Source organism: Schistocerca serialis, chromosome 6 (genome assembly GCF_023864345.2).
Source record: "Schistocerca serialis cubense isolate TAMUIC-IGC-003099 chromosome 6, iqSchSeri2.2, whole genome shotgun sequence".
Lineage (NCBI taxonomy): Eukaryota > Metazoa > Arthropoda > Insecta > Orthoptera > Acrididae > Schistocerca > Schistocerca serialis.
The window spans coordinates 120,198,523-120,216,532 of record NC_064643.1 but is presented as its reverse complement, the minus strand read 5'-3'; the positions used below and the strand labels follow the sequence as shown (position 1 = coordinate 120,216,532).

General features: G+C 41.1%; 1 protein-coding gene across 1 annotated transcript in view; it reads right to left on the bottom strand.

The window, feature by feature from the left end:
• The window catches only part of LOC126484487 (junctophilin-1), an 883,087-nt gene extending 881,363 nt beyond the window's left edge, over positions 1-1,724 (bottom strand). The window contains exon 1 of the mRNA XM_050108022.1: positions 1,108-1,724. Within this exon, the coding sequence (XP_049963979.1) occupies positions 1,108-1,415 (308 nt within the window). The 5' untranslated portion in view covers positions 1,416-1,724. The remainder of the gene's footprint in view (positions 1-1,107) is intronic.
• Positions 1,725-18,010: the final 16,286 nt, after the last annotated feature.

Genomic DNA, 18,010 nt, shown 5'->3' with positions numbered 1-18,010 from the left:
AGCTTGTGAGATTTGCTTAAATAATCAGGCGAGTTTTCATGTAGAATGAGTTTTTCAAGTTACAGAACAAGCCGAATGTAGCACAATTCAAGTAAGATTTGAACCCCGATGACGTGCAGCATGTATGTTGTGCTGCAGCTTTCAAGCGAAAAAATATATATATTTTCCGGCAGGTGATCAACGAAGAAACCAGAGCAGGTAATTGAAAATGCTGAGAAAGGGGTGTCGAGCAATATTTTGACCACTGGAGACAAACTGCAGAATATGATCTCTGAGACGACAAGGAATAAACGTCTAATGTGCATAGATCTAGAACTGTGTGGTTCCCGTGCGAGAGAGCATTTTATTCGTGTGATGCAGTACATTCCGGTGGGTGAAGGTCCATACCGGAGGTGGTCATGTTCCTCAAGATCTTCTTTCTTCCTAAACGTCTGAGAGATGGTCGTCTCTTACCGCACCTGACTGGCGATATGCATCTGCATGTACCGGAGGATACACTCTCTGCCTTTTTGGACACAGTAACCGTGGCTGTTAGATGAGGATGTCCTCTCTAGCCTAATTGCGCTCTCTGGCAAAGACCGACGCCGTGTCGTACAGTAGTCTGATACACCGAATAAATAAGATGGCCTATTGCAGGAAAAGGACGCATATCGTCATCCGAGTTTATTTGATCATTATTCCCTGAACGATCGAGTCTAGAGGTTTGTCCGTGCCGTTCAAAATCACTCCGCATAGAGCAAGGTGCCAAACTGATGTCGACCACCTTCCTACATTCCCCGTGCGAACACTTTGTGGGATTTGAGCGTCTGGTGTTACCGATGAGACGGTAGAGGGGTGCAAACACAAACTGGACGGCCAGCAGGTGGTGCTGCGCCAGTTTTTCACCTCCGAGGACGTCCTTCGACAATGCCGCCTGCCTGCACAAGTGGTCCGTCACACGACAATCAATCAACCGGAACTCCTCGCGAGCTGCAGCTCGGGGGCGCCGGCTGGCGTCCCGCAACAGGTTGAAGGTAGGAGGGTCGGCAGCTGGCGGCCCGGCAGACACAGCACACGCACACAGGCACAGCCACACAACACATTGGGGTGGGCGGGGCGGGGCGTTACCTGGGCCAGGTGTACACGCCGGACACCTCGAAGCCGTAGTGCCACGAGCCGGCGTAGGCGCCCTGCCCCTTCGGGCCGGTGCAGACGCCGTGGCCGTGCGCCTTGCCGTCCTCCCAGCCGCCGCAGTACGTCCCGCCGTCGTCGAAGTCGAAGCGACCGCCGTTCACCATGGTCTTGGTGGTGGTGGCGGTGCCGGTGGCGCCCGTCGACGCGGGAGACGCGTTCACAGCCGCCGCCGCCGGCGCCGCCCCCGGCGCGGCCGCCCCCTGGCCGGCGGCGGCGCTGCCCACCTGGTTCGCCTGTTGCATTCCGTTACTTTAGTTCCTACCGCTCGTGGACGACTGCTGCGGACGCTAGGTCTTCTTCCGTACGACCTTCCGTTCCCAGAAAAAAAAAAAAACAAAAAGAAAAACGGGCCAACTGAAGAGGAAGATCGGGCGGCAGCGCTAGAGGTATCACCGTTGCCAGCACGTATGGCTGCCCATATTCGTGGCGGTGACAGAGTCGGTCGGTCGCTCGGCTCGCACTCGCGGCACCCGCGGATCAGCTGGCCATGCCAACGGCGCGCGCCCCGCACTGGCGATGGCGCCGAGTGCCGACCGCCCGCCCGGCTAAACTCGGCCGCGCGCCGCCCGCCGACCGCCGGCACGCGGTTCCGCCGCCCGCCGCGCGGCGCGCTGCCGAGCGCCGAGTAGCCGCGCGCGCTGCTAGGTGGCGCATCGGACGCGGTGCAGCAGCGCGACAACGGAGGCGCCACCGCTTCAGTGCGGCGTGCGTACTGTTTGTCGTGTTGTGGAGCAGATGTCGCTGCGGGAATAGGTTTAGCCTCAGTACAGCCTCATCGCTGTCCGTGGGCGGCGGTAGCTTCTACATTTCAACTGCTTACGTCTCTAACAACCCTCTGTTGCGTTGTGCCCAGTTTTTATGTTAAGTGTCTAACAACCCTACCACAACAAAGGTCAAAATTTAATAATGATTGTGGTATTGCTCACGCTGCTAAATACTGCATTTTCGGGCAACAACAAAGTTATTATGTGGCAGGTGTCATTAGAGCACAATTAATAAAGTCATTTCATGGAATAATGAATAAACTAGGCACTCATCTTTTCGTGTTTCCCATGCTGGTCTCGTTGTAAAATCATGGCTCAATCGTCGAAAATCTAGGTGGTGATGATTCCAAGCTCGGGTGCAAAGAGGCCTAGGTTTTATTCCGCAATATTCAAAAGTTTTGTAGATGCGCTTCACAAACCACTCTTGAAGATTAAACCTTTCAAAGTTAGTACAATGGTGATATAAAAAAATAATCAGCACTCCGAATTTAAGTTACACTTCCTTTTTATTCCTTTTGTTGCAATATCACGTAACACACAAAACATCACTTCACAATACAAAACATACTTGAAAACACCTTCCTCACTGTTAAAGTTCACATTTTATAAGCTGACTACAATATGCGTCTTTCCAACATGACGTCCAAGACTTGACTTTCTCAAGGTCTGACTCTCTAACTAATAATCGCTTACGCGCCCAAAAATCAGAGTTACAAGTACGTCAAAGATCATAGTGACAAATGAAAGAATACACATAAGAATAATATCATTGCAATACAAACATATCGATGTATCAAAGTACCTCTACATTAATGAAATCAAATCTGAATGTCGTCTCAGAAATATGTCAACTACTTTACAGAAACACAGTAGAATATTGCTGGTATCGAGAGGTTGAGGTGAGGTGCCGTAAGGTTACGCAATTCAAGTACCATTACACGTCGATACACTGTATTCATCGTAAGAATAAACCTGATGTAAACATTAAACAATGTATTCTTCTCCGTTTGCTTGAACTTCAGTAAATTTCGTTTCACGTGGAGCTTTAGCCAAGCTGTCTCGAATAGAGTCAAGTACCATAATGAGGATACTTTTGTGGTGTATGTTAGGAGCTCGTCGACTCAGAGATGATTCGTGCAACAGCTTTACCGACGCATTCAACTTGGACAGCACTGGCCAGCCACCTAATCCAACTAACCTGCACTGATGTGTACAGTTGCATGTAAGACGAGAAAAAAGAAACGAGCGGAGAAACAATACAGTTCCGAATGTCATTGCATCATAAAATAGAGTGAAAGAGTATAGGGTATAACTCCGGCAATCCACCTCTTACGTGATCAGATGGAAAATATAACATACTCTCGTTCTTAGCTAACATCGTAATTAAAAACAAGAGTTACGAGAATTCCTAACTTAAATAGGGGTTCACTTTCCTGCGTGAGCTACGATGTCCCTTCAAAGAATTCCGAAACATTGGTAACTGGTATGCCAAATAGGTTCCCTTCAGAGTATGCTGATGCATTATCTCCATACTTAACAATCATATACAACCGTTCGCTCGACGAAAGATCCGTACCCAAAGACTGGAAAGTTGCACAGGTCACACCAATATTCAAGAAAGGTCGTAGGAGTAATCCACTAAATTACAGGCCCATTTCGTTAACGTCGATACACAGCAGGATTTTAGAACACATATTGTGTTCGAACATTATGAATTACCTCGAAGGAAACGGTCTATTGACACACAGTCAACATGGGTTTAGAAAACCTCGATCCTGTGAAACACAATTAGCTCTTTATTCACATGAAGTGCTGAGTGCTATTGACAAGGGATTTCAGATCGATTCCGTATTCCTGGACTTCCGGAAAGCTTTTGACACTGTACCACACAAGCGGCTCCTAGTAAAATTGCGTGCTTATGGAATATCGTCTCAGTTATGTGACTGGATTTGTGATTTCCTGTAAGAGAGGTCACAGTTTGTAGTAACTGACGGAAAGTCATCGAGTAAAACAGTACTGATTTCTGGCGTTCCCCAAGGTATTGTTATAGGCCCTTTGCTGTTCCTTATCTATATAAACGATTTGGGAGACAATCTGAGCAGTCGTCTTCGGTTGTTTGCAGATGACGCTGTCGTTTATCGACTAATAAAGTCATCAGAAGATCAAAACTAACTAAAAAACGATTTAGAAAATATATCTGAATGGTGCGAAAAATGGCAGTTGACCCTAAATAACGAAAAGTGTGAGGTCATCCACATGAGTGCTAAAAGGAACTCGTTAAACTTCGGTTACATGATAAACCAGTCTAATCTAAAAGCCGTAAATTCAACTAAATACCTAGGTATTACAATTACGAACAACTTAAAATGGAAAGAACACACAAAAAATGTTGTGGGGAAGGCTAACCAAAAACTGCGTTTTATTGGCAGGACACTTAGAAAATGTAACAGACCTACTAAGGAGACTGCCTACGCTACGCTTGTCCGTCCTCGTTTCGAATACTGGTGCGCAGTGTGGGATCCTTACCAGGTAGGACTGACGGAGTACATCGAGTTCAAAGAAGGCAGCACGTTTTGTATTATAGCGAAATATGGGAGAGAGTGTCAGAAATGATATAGGATTTAGGCTGGAAATCATTCAAAGAAAGGCGTTTTTTGTTGCGACGGAATCTTTTCACGAAATTCCAATCACCAACTTTCTCCTCCGAATACGAAAATATTTTGTTGACACCGGCCTACATAGGGAGGAACGATCACCACGATAAAATATGGGGAATCAGAGCTCGTACGGAAAGATAATAGATGTTCATTCTTTCCGCGCGCTATAAGATATTGGAATAATAGAGAATTCTGAAGGTGGTTCGATGAACCCTCTGCCAGACACTTAAATGTGATTTGCAGAGTATCCAAATAGATGTAGATGTAAATATTAAACTATGTATTCTTCCCCGTTTGCTTGAACTTCATTGCATTTCGTTTCAGGTGGAGCTTTAGCCAAGCTGTCTCGAATAGAGTCAAGTACCAAAATGAGGATATGTTTCTGGTGTATGTTGGGAGTTCGTCGACTCAGAGATGATTCGTGCAACATCTCTACCGACGCATTCAACTTGGACAGCCCTGGCCAGCCACCTAATCCAACTAACCATCACTGATGTGAACAATTGCAGTTAAGACGAGAAAAAAGAAACGAGCGGAGAAACAATATACTTTCGACGTCATTGAATTATTAAATAGAGTGAAAGAATGTAGGGCATAACTCCGGCAATACGCCCCTTAGGTGACCAGACTTATAATATAACGTACTCTCGTTCTTAGCTAACATCGTAATTAAAAACAAGAGTTACGAGAATTCGTAACTTAAATACGGTTTAACTTTTCTGCGTGAGCTACGATGTCTCTTCAAAAAATTACGAAACATTGGTTGTATTTTTTTTTTTTTTTTTTTTTTTTTTGAGTGAAACGCCAAACGAAACGCCAAACGCTTCCCTGCACACGCTTATATGGGACTACCACACGTTTCATTGTTGCATGTCTGTTGGTTCAGTGCTGTATGGAGCAGAGCGTTGTGTCACGCAGTTCGCGAATTTCGAGATGGCAGAGATAGAGGAACAACGCGTGTGCTGAAACCCAAGAAAACATTTACAGATACACCAAATGATGCAGGAAGCCTGCGGTGATGAGTACTTAAGCCGCACTGGGTGTTACGAATAGTTCACACGGTTTAAAAACGGCCGGACTGAAGTTAAAGATGACCCTCGTTCAGAACGCCCTCCGACGCTCATGTCAGGAACGTCAACGAAATAGTGCGTGCCAAAGACAGACTGTCCGAGAGTTTGCAGAAGAATGTAAAATTTAAATTGGATCATGTCATGACACAGCATCTCGGAATGCATCGTTCGTCCCACGGCTCATGAGTCAAGACCAGAAAGACGTTCGCCTCGTAATCTGTGAAGAGGTTATGGATCGCGCAAATGAGAACGAGATGTTCCTTAAGAGAATCATTATTGGTGATGAGACGGCGGTCTACGGTTGAGACCAAGGTTCAATCTTCACAACGGGTCAGGAAAAATTCTCCAAGACTAAAAGAAGCTCGTCAGGTCAGGTCGAACGATAAAGCCATGCTGATAGTTTTCGTTGATTATGTAGGATTAGTTCATTATGAATTCTTGCCACAGGGTCTAACTCTTAATCGATGGTTCTATCGGGACGTGTTGCGACGCCTGCGAGAAAATGTGAGAAGGAAACGGCCTGAAATGTGGTGATACAGTTCATGGCTTTTGCGTCACGATAACGCACATTCATTCCTGTTAGTGCGTGACTATTGCACAAAAAACGAAATCACTGTGCTACCTATCCTCCGTCCTTTCCAGATCTGGCCTCTGCGGACTTTTTTTTTAATTTTCAAAGTTGAAAACTCCGTTGAAAGGATGGAGACATTGGGAACGGTGTATCAGTTGTCGAGGAGAGTAATCCGAAGGAGACCACGCACAATAAGTAAAAGGGAAACGCAGAAAAAAAGCAGTGGACAACGTTCTGGAATTTTTTGAACAGACCTCGTACGTGTTTATGTGAAAGCAAATGGTTCAAATGGCTCTGAGCACTATGTGACTTAACATTTGAGGTCATCATGAAACGTCCCCTTAGAACAATTGTACATGACTGTCCTTAAACTGACACACAATATTTTTTTTAGCACAACGCAATCTGACTTTCAAAAATCCCTACAAAAGAATGGCCCTGACTAACATTAACCTATACGTTTCACAAATCACTTACCTCACCAAAAATCTTCGTTACTCGAACTACTGCATTACAGCATGCGCCACTACTGCCAGCTAAATAAAAGATTCAAACTACGGAAGGCACTAACTACTGATAGGCATAGTTAGCAAATGAAAGATTTTAATAGAGAACAAACAATGTATTTACCTTAATAGTCATAATATATATAGCAGTTCATGACATCCGGTCTTACAAATTTCAAAACTCCGCCATCTCTCTCCCCACATCCACCACTGCTGGCGGCTCACCTCCAACTGCGCAACGCTACGCGCTGTTAACAGCCAGCTGCCGCTGCCCAACACTACAATGGCAGACAACAATGCAAACTAGCCACAGACTGCACACAGCACAGCCAGTGATTTTCATACAGAGCGCTACGTGGCGTTACCAATAAGAAAACCTAAACAGCCTACTTACATAGCCCCCATGCTCCCCACAAAAACTTTTACAAATTGTTTTGGGCACTGGCCAATACAGATTTGAAAAATTTTTTCATAATTACAGTAAGAAAGATATCAAATGCACACACTTATTAATACAATGTTGGTCAAAATCTAAAATTTTCTCACAGCCTATAAAGACAGTCCTGATCATTCATCACAGTAAAATTGCAGTGTTTTTCTCAAAGTCTGAGCAGTAAAAGAAAATGCACATGGAAGTAGAGCATTTCCATGCAGTCTTGAAGAAGTAGTGTTGTCCTTCCAACGGAAAGACAGTGCTGACTCTCGACATGCAGACAGGTAATGGGCCACAACAGAGCAAACCCACCGCAGAGTCAGTCGAAGCTTTGAAGAATATTGGTAGGTAGGTCATCACAGAGCAGACCCCTGTACTCCTGGTAGAGAGTACGGTATTGGTGGGCCACCAGAGGTGCAGACCCATTGCAGTCCTTGTAGAAATAACGGTATTGGTGAGTCAGCAAAGGTGTAGACCCACTGTAGTCCTTGTAGAAATAATGGTATTGGTGGGTCATCAAAGATGCAGACCCACTGTAGAGATGGCCAGCAGCCATCTGTTGTGACTGTGCAGGTGCACAATCACCATTGAAAAGTCTTGCGGATAATATAGCAAGTCCATGACCACCACTTGTGCACTCACAAAGTTTTTGGAATTGTCCTTAGAACCAGCAATGCTGTTATCCAGTCCCTTGCTGAATTATTAACACACGTGCAAACACTAACAGTCCCTACTTCTCACACATTGTCCATATACTATGACCAACAGAAACGTGTGCAGTGAAATGGAACTTACAAGTTAATAATATGATGAACTGGTGTCAATTACAATTTTATAACATAAGAATACAAAGGTACAAAATACATAATTAAAGAACATAACAACACAGATAACATTTGTAGTACAGGCTTTACAAAATAATCGAAATAACATATACAGCAGTGTTACAGGAATTATGATATAAGTAAATACATAAAAGATCAGAATAGCTTTTGAAACATCAACTTCACACATGAGCATTAAAACAGAACAGAATTAATAATGTCTAACATCTTTACAAAGTAAATAACATATTATTAATGCAAATTATATTTGAGGATAACAGTATTCCTCATCATAGTTCATGTAGCTGAGTATTAGCAAAATTATACAACGTAAGTCTTATCAGATAAACATATAAAGACAGGAAGAACATAAATACACAAGAGTACACAAAACACATAGCAGAATAACATAGAAGGAAAGGACAGGGTTTGTTTTCAGTGTAACATTTGGTACTGCAGTCCAACCCAAAACTTCATTCCATAGATCTTTCGTCTTATTTCAACATTTGTTTCCACGAAAAGAGTCCTATCCAAGCATGCTTTCTGTATTTATATGTTCACATATTTCTTACCTCATTATTTATTTTCCATTATCTTACCTCATTATTTATTTGCAAGAAAATCCTACCCAAACCTGTTGTCTCTGAACCCTACTTTTTTGGTTCATATCCTCTTTCAAAATACTTTTTTGGCCAAACCATTTTCTTATAGCCTTTTCAATGCATTTCTTCCAATTCATCATAGTTAGTTTCTTATATAGTCTACCCCCTCTTAAGCTAACTTAAATCTACTGAGCTCAAATGCTAAACTAAGGGACGAGGCAATGCAGCAGCACAAAACAATTAACACAAACAGCAATGACAAAAAATTCAAATTGGCAAAGCAATTGCAATATTGCAACTAATATAAGGCACTGTGCAGCAAACAAGAAAAATAAATCCATAGTAAAACTGGCTTAACAGCGTAATACAAAGTCAAATTCAGTAGCACTATGCCTGGTACACAGCAGCAGCAAAGGCAATAACTTATATTTAAACATGACAAAGCTCAAGCAGAAAAAATATTACATTAAAGACAACAATGCAGACAAGGGAAATGTATATTCACGTCTTAATGTCTATGTAATTAAAGTGGTGCACCACAAGAAGTTATTCTACCAAAAAAATTACCAAGTAGTTGAAAAGAAAATTCCGTATGCAATTCCTGTGAAGGGAAATGTCTTTTTATGCTCCTTTGTTTTTTTGAATAGATCATAAAATTATTTACTGGATCTGTAGGCATAAAATATTTATATTAGTACATCTATTAAATTTTATTTTAACCAATGCTGCAGTGCAGCTAGAAACTAGATATTAAACAAAATGAGTAAATAAATACATAAAGCAAGCCATATGGCATTTCTCTCAACTAGCAAGACAATAGCCGTGAAATCTTTCTCATCATTTCATTAGGCATTTTAGTAAATATAATAAATTAAGAGCTCCACAGTATAATCATATGTTTTCAAGTTTAAGCGTGTCGTATTTGCGATGCTTTCTAAAAAGGAATGTCAATAGCAAGGATCATGGCCTCCCTTTTTTTTTTCTACCTGTGCCTCTGAAAAGGCACACACTAATGGCTTTTTCTCCAGGCGTCTGACACAGCTGGGTGCTCATGACGCATTACGTGCAGGTGGTCACTTAACTTTCTTACTGAAATATTTACGACACCAGTTTGCATTACAGTGACAGTATCATATAAAAAATTTCACAGGTCGATAATTTGCGCTGTAAATGTGTAGAAACAAAATCCTATGACTATAACAGTGTGCAAAAAATTTTCGCCTGCATTTACACACATTTCATAACTCTTAAAGTACGATTCTTGGTTTCCAACATCCTTTTTCACAAGTCAGAGTTTCACTACTCATTATTCCTTACCTTATTACACATATACATATCCGTCGACACTTCTTCAATATTTCATCTTAATAACTACGTAGCATAATCAAATTCCTCATATAACAGGAGCTTATTGATCAGAAACATACCTCAACAGCATAATACACATCATCGTCGTAAAAATAACATCATAACACCTCAGTCAAATCTCAAAAACGTCGTAGCTTTCTGCAATAATTTCAAAAACTAAAGAAAATTCTCTGCTCATTTCAATAGTGTCATCTACCTCAAACGTACTTTAAAAATCTTGCTCCCTTACCAAATACATCATTCAAAGCTCTCATAGTATCACAATGGTTCCAAAAAAATATGAACAGTTCACAAAAGTACAGACAAAATACAATTTCTAAAGTGTGAAGTTACCCAACTGTGTAATTGCGTAAAGATGTGTCACTGATGTAGTAAAAAAAATGTTTATCTCTCAGTTAAATGATCAGATAGCTGTGTAATTTGTGTGTTAGAGAAATATGGTACAGATGTGTAAAGTTGTATAAGCAAATACCATATTAGCTATGGCTCCTTGTGCTTGCCAAACACATGGTACACAAAGTAAACGTCTACCCCCCTGAGGATTAATGTAATTATACCCTCAGGTTTTACAGATTACAGCAATGGAATGAAATGTATCATGGAAAACCTTTGTATCTTTGTAATTCAAAAATCTTAAAAAATAAATGTTTTAAGTACAAAATTAATCACTCAAATGCGTGTCCTGTAGCGCTAAATGTGCGTCTTGCTGTAAGATAATCTCTGTGGAAGTGTCATAGTTATCGTCCTCCAAAAGCTAAGTTCTGCAGAAGTCAATGTACTTACCTCACGATAAACAAAAGTGAAATGCTTTGTGTATAGATATCGTAGTTATTATGCTTATAGTTGTGATGAAGAAAGTACTGTACTGTAATGTATTGTTGTGCTACGGAAAAGGCTGTCTCATTGTAGCTATACCACAAAAGTTACTACTAAAACATGTTTTACTTTCCAGAATAAAACAGAAAACTGTGCAAATATAAAACAGAAACACTGCAAAAGCAACATTGTAAATTGCCACTCATTAATAGCGTCGTGATAAAATCGTGTAGCTGTCACATAAACTAACCACTATGTCATCTGGTATCTCACTGAAAGTACTTTAAATCCAGAATGTATTTTCAAGTAAACCAAAATGTTGCATTAAAATCTCATTAGCAGTACCAGTATGTGTCCTAAGTATGTAAGCCTGATAGTCGTTACGTAATCGTGCAACTAACAAGCAAGAATGTACAAATACAACACTGTGTCGTCTGTTCACTATAACAATGCATTCGTAATTTCTGTTTAAAAATGTTCCCTAGGTTCTAGACTGGATATTTAACTTCAAACATTGTTGCATGTTAACAGTTTCTTAAGTCTGACAAAGCATACTAGAAATGTGAAGTGAAAAGTTTTATGGCAAAGACAAAGTCAAAAAGCAGATTATCTTTCAATAAACGGTTTTACATGTGAAATGTGGTGCAATCCTTTACTCTTCATGGTACTCAGAGTTTCAACTTAAGCGCAATTATCATGCAGTATACGTTGGTAAACAATACTGGAATTTTTCTCAAGGTTAGCGTCTATGTTATTTTTCTCTGAGCCAGCCGGCGCAAGCGGCTGCCTGTGGTGCGAGTCATTGTCTGTCTCTTTGTTGGCACGCGTCGTTATTGGGATTAGGAGACCTAACTCCTACAAATTCACCTTGTCGAGAGTGCCCTGCTCTGTTTGAATCCCGCCAGTTCTGACGGAATTCAGGTCTGTCGTTTTGTCGGTAGTTTACATATTTTCTTGTTTGTCGGTCACGTGGTGGCGAATTTCTCCCAGAATCGTAACTGGGTGGTGGACCGTTGCGTCTGAAGTTATTCTGTCTCCCTTGATAATAATTGTTTTTGTTCCCAAATCGTCTGTTTCTCTGATTGTCTCTGTGATAGTCACTACCGCGGAGAGGTGATCTTTCCCTGTAGTTATTACTACTCTGCCAACGGTTGTCATACAGGTGGTGTCTGTTTTGGTCACGATTTATGTTGTGAGAATAGCCTTGTCGTGTCCAGTTATTATTTCTTTCATTGCGGAATTGCGACGGATGTGACCTGTAATTGTTGTGTTCCTGTTTTCGCGTTCCGCGATTATCAGTGTCAAATTCTAATTCTTGTAAGAGTCCCTGAAAAGCTACAATGTCGTCTTTGCAACGTCCTGCCAAAATAATATGTCGTAAATGTTCAGGTAATTTGATTAAGCAAATGCGGATGAGTTCTGAGGGGCTGTATGGGTTTGACAGGTACTGATTCTGGTGCAACATGTCTTCAAAATATTTCACAAGACTGGAAAATTCAGATTGTTCGAAATGTTTCATCATTATGATGCTATGTTTTACTCGGTCTTGTGTAGCTTGAGACCAATATGCTGAGAGGAAGGCATGGTAAAATTCTCCTTCACTGTGACAATCGTGAATGACCGATCGCATTCTTACAGCTGGTTCATTCTCTAAGTAGCCACACATAAATTCTAATCTGTGCTCTAATGACGAGTTGGGAGAATTGATGGAGCCATGCTTGTGGATGAATGTCGTTGCCAGAATTCTTAAATGTTTTGAATTTACGTGTAGTAATGAACAGCTTATAGTCAAAATCATCATGTTGGCGAGCCACATGTCGGTCATTGTTACGTCGTTTCAGCGGTTCCATCTCAAAATTCGGTGTGCCTTGCCAATTTCTTTCATAATTTCCGAAGTGTCCTGTGTTATTATTTTGTGGTTGTTCCATATTTCTAAGACCCTCTTCCCGTGTTGGAGCGCGAGTGTCCTCTGAAATATGTAATTCTTGTATTACTTGTGCCAACTGATCTTGTACTTCCCGAATTTCTCTTTTGTACAGTGTATTGATTTGATTTTGATATTGTTTGAATTTTCTAGTTTGTTCATACTCTTCAGTGTCATTAAAGACTACAGGTTTTGTGTCGTTCAGATTATCATCTACCTTTGTAGATAAATTATTTAGCTGATCCGAAAGTTCAACTACTTTCTCTGATAATGAACTAATTTCCTCCATGTGTCTTTCTGAACCAATTTTCAGAGTATCTACTGTGTCCTTTAAGTTTTCCTGAGTTTTTGCAAGTTGCGTAACTGAATCGGTAGATGCAACTGAGTCAAATTTAGCTTGCAAGGTCTCATTATTTTCATGAACAATAGTTTGCAGTTCTTTTATGGCTGCTTTGTGATTCTGTAATGCATTTTCATGCCGCGAAAAAAATAGGTTGGAAATGCTCACAAATTTGTGTTTTTACGTCATTACAGACTTTTTGACATTTCGCTTCGATTTTATGTAACTCAGTAGTTAAATCTTCACGCGTTTGTTCAAGCATGGTGTCTAACTTCCGAAGATTTTGTTCCATAGTGTCTAACTTTTGAAGCTTTTGCTGTGTTTGTCTCTGATTTTGTTCCATTGTGTCTAACTTTTGAAGAGATTGTCCCATTTGTTTCTGATTTTGTTCAAGCATTGTGTCTAACTTTTGTAGCCTTTGTCCCATTTGTTGCATTAACTGTAATAACAGTGCACTGCTGTCTGAAACATGTTCCTCAGTGCTATTCGGCAGTGCATTTGCACCGGCAACATTCACATTTTGACAAGCGGAAAATGTGTCTTGACTCATTTGAGAAAACGGTGAGAACCCAAAACCTGAGTGCAATATTGTGTTCTGTCATTCCCGATTCCTGAGGCGAGCTGTTGCCGACCGATCGATCGATAATGCTTCCCTGTTCACTACCTGTTTCACTGTCTACACCATTATTTGACGCCCGCTCCATTTCCCTATGCACAGTTACCAAATTACTACGTTGAATGTCTGTTAATTCATTACACAGTGGTGCTGGTAAGCTACGCTCGTCGTCACTATTATTTCTCTGTTTACTTTGGAGCCTAGTGTTACGTTTTTCACACGCCATTATTGTCACAATATTTCACACGATAACACAGAAAATAAGAGAACACATCAACATAGTGCTGAAAATAATATCTAGTTAATTGCAAACTGTGAAATACTTGGTGCAAATTTACATGCACGCCACAACTGTTTTATTGTACAACAATGAAAGACTGCAACTACAAAGGAGATTCTCTCTACAATTATGCACTAGCAATAAACTAAAGCTACACTAATTACACAAACTACAAGACAAAATCAGAAGATTCCAGTGAGGTATCCTGGCAGGGTCGCCATATGAAACGTCCCCTTAGAACAATTGTACATGACTGTCCTTAAACTAACACACAATATTTTTTTAGCACAACGCAATCTGACTGTCAAAAATCCCTACAAAAGAATGGCCCTGACTAACATTAACCTATATGTTTCACAAATCACTTACCTCACCAAAAATCTTCGTTACTCGAACTACTGCAATACAGCAAACGCCACTACTGCCAGCTAAATAAAAGATTCAAACTACGGAAGGCACTAACTACTGATAGGCATAGTTACAAATGAAAGATTTTAATAGAGAACAAACAATGTATCTACCTTAATAGTCGTAATATATATTGCAGTTCATGACATACAGTCTTACAAATTTCAAAACTCCGCCATCTCTCTCCCCACATCCACCACTGCTGGCGGCTCACCTCCAACTTCGCAACGCTACGCGCTGTTAACAGCCAGCTGCCGCTGCCCAACACTACAATGGCAGACAACAATGCAAACTAGCCACAGACTGCACACAGCACAGCTAGTGATTTTCATACAGAGCGCTACGTGGCGTTACCAATAAGAAAACCTAAACAGCCTACTTACAATCAGTCGCCTAGAACTTAGAACTAATTAAACCTAACTAACCCAAGGACATCACACACATCCATGCCCAACGCAGGATTCGAACCTGTGGCCGTAGCAGCAGCGCGGTTCCGGACTGAAGTGCCTAGAACCGCACGGCCACTCCGGCCGGCATGTGAAAGCATATTGCGGGTATTTCACCATATAGGCCTAGTTAAATACTGAAGCCACTGATGGAATTATTTACAGTCAGTGATATGGAAATCACTGGAGTCCTTCCATTTCCGGGTCTGAGGGACATTTCATTGTCAATACTGGAACTGTTAACTGTTAAGTTGATAACGAGGCGATCAATATCAGCATCCACAAAGCACTCAAAAACCCATACTTTCTCCTCTTCTTTTATGATGTGCTGTACTGGATTTCGCCAGCGTGACGTTAACTTGGCTCCAGATCAGTTGTCTTGGGTTCAAACAGCGCTGGTACGATAGCAACTGAAAAAATGTAGCGTTTGTGGTGTGTGTTCGATGCTGTGAAAATTATTGTCTTCCATGTTCTTACGATGCTTATCACGCAGGCCCGTGTGCGTCCTCACCTATGGCATAAAACAATGAACATAGTTCAAATAAAGAGCATTTGATTTACATTTTTCTCACAAAAATTTAATTGTGTTATTTATTTTCAACTTAATCAATCTTTATTAACAATCTTTTATAAAATATCGATATTTAAGAACTTATATTTGCAATGAAATCTGGAATATTCTGTGCGATATGTAATTAGAAACAAAAGACATTAAAAAATATGATGACCAAGTATGTGTTAATTAGCATATGTTTGATGAATTTCAATTTTAAACGATGTAGGTATGCGAAACGAAAGAAGAGAGAGAGAGAGAGAGAGAGAGAGAGAGAGGCTAGAGCGAGACTCGAACGAGCCACCCACAGAATTCTCGATTACCAGATTCCTACACCTCGACTACATCACGCTTCTTACATCTATAAATGCCTTGTTTTTGATAAATATAGTTTCTCGAAAAACGTCGACGTCGTTTTCTCTGTAATCTTGTGAAAAAGATAGAGAACAAGTTGTTTCTCGCCATTTTTACTGGTGTTCCGGGCGCATGTTTCATTACGAAAGCAATGTCAGCCATTTTCACAGTGCGTATTAACAGCGCAACAATCACAATCAGAGTAGAACCAACGTTTGCAGAGACTACGACCATACACGATTTTTGAAATAAAAACTACATAGCTAAAATATGATTAGGGAAAACGTTGATGGCTGTTAAAACATTTGTATGTCTGAAAGTTTCATTTACAGTGACATAGTAGTAAGTAGAGATCGGATTGTATGCATTTGCATGTTGAATATGCATTTGCATATTTGTCTCCTTTTCACCGATTATTTGCATATTTTAACTAGAAATTAGTGACGATGCGTATTTTCGCTCTATGTTTACAATATTTTAAAAATTTTGTCGGACGGTCTCTATCTCGATCTAGTTTTGATGTCCCCTCCGCTGTCATACCGTACGCGTCGGCAACAGTTAAATCAAAGTACGCAAGCTTTTAGTCGCACGTCCAATTTTTCCGTTAAGCTTTCTGTTTACTTGTACACAGTTGAACGTGTTTACAACGTATAGTGTGTAACGTGTTGTGCGCCATGCCGCCCGAAAACAGAAACGTCGTCTCGTGGTTAGCTGACCATCCTGAACATTTACATATGACGGCATTGTTTCATATCGTCGAGTTTTCAAGAAAAACGTTTCGTGAAAAAAAAAAAGTTTCAAATAGACCAGCATGTCAAGACATGTCTTCATTTCGCAGGAATGCGGAAGAAAGGACCATGACAACAACTTCTGACAACAGCAAGTTGCAGTAGCAGGGATGTTCCAAAGGTAGCCAAAAAAGTCGGTTTAACATTGATCTGCAAGTAATGTTCCTGTTGACAAACTTACAAACCCTATCCTCAAAGGCTTCCTTCGCGAATATTGCTTAAATCAAAATATACCAGATGAATAAACATACGTAAATATTACATACCGTCAATTTAAGTAAATGTTCCGGGTGATACACGCAGTGAACTCAAAGTCAGCATTATCTGGATTTCAGTTGACGAAACTGTAGACACTTGTAGCCGTTACAAAAAAAATGGCTCTGAGCACTATGGGACTAAACATCTATGGTCATCAGTCCCGTAGAACTTAGAACTACTTAAACCTAACTAACCTAAGGACATCACACAACACCCAGTCATCACGAGGCAGAGAAAATCCCTGACCCCGCCGGGAATCGAACCCGGGAACCCGGGCGCAGGAAGCGAGAACTAGGCTACCGCACGACCACGAGCTGCGGACTGTGGCCATTACATTGCAAAGTAAAAGAAGAGCCTTCTTCTTCCTACTTAGCGGCCTGCAAAGGACTTGAGAAAGTAAATCATTCTACGATCACCAGATTTGTGAATGAGGTTCAAATGACTCCAAGCACTATGACACTTAATTGAGGTCATCAGTCCCCTAGACTCAGAACTACTTAAACCTAACTAACGTAAGAACATCACACACATCAATGCCCGAGGCAGGATTCGAACCTGCGGCCGTAGCAGCAGCGCGGTTCCGGACTGAAGCGCCTAGAACCGCTCGAACACAGCGGCCGTCTGTTAATGAGGGTATAAGAAAAATATTTCCAGAATCTTCTGTAGATGAAAGGATGTTTGTGTTCATTTCAGATGCTGCTCCCTATATGATCAAAGCAGGAAAAGCCCTCCGAGTATTTTATCCCAATTTGATTCACGTGATGTCCTTTGCTCATGAAGTACATCGCCTTGCTGAAGAAGTACGTTCCACGTTTGTGAAAGTAAATAAACTGATTGCATCCCCAAAGAAAGTGTTTTTAAAGTCTCCTGCTCTCATCAAATTCTACAAAGGAACACTACCAAATGTGCCTTTACCCCCCGAACCAGTGGTAACTCGTTGGAGTACGTGGGTCGAAACTGTGTTGCTTTACAATGAACATGTCGAGGCCATTAGAGGGGTAGTGAACGACTTCGATAGTGTAGAGGCTTTGGCAGTTTGCCAGTGCAAGGAAGCTTTTAATTATTCCGGTAAAAGACATTGCTGTGATTGGTACTGATTTTCCCCATATACATGCAAGTATTAAAAAGCTTGAAACTCGAGGTTTGGCGTTCAATGAATCTATTCGGTTAATGAATAAAATCATTCTAGTGAAAGATTACGTACCAACAAACTCCGGGCATTGTTAATAACCTGTATTAAAATGAAACGAAGCTGCCAA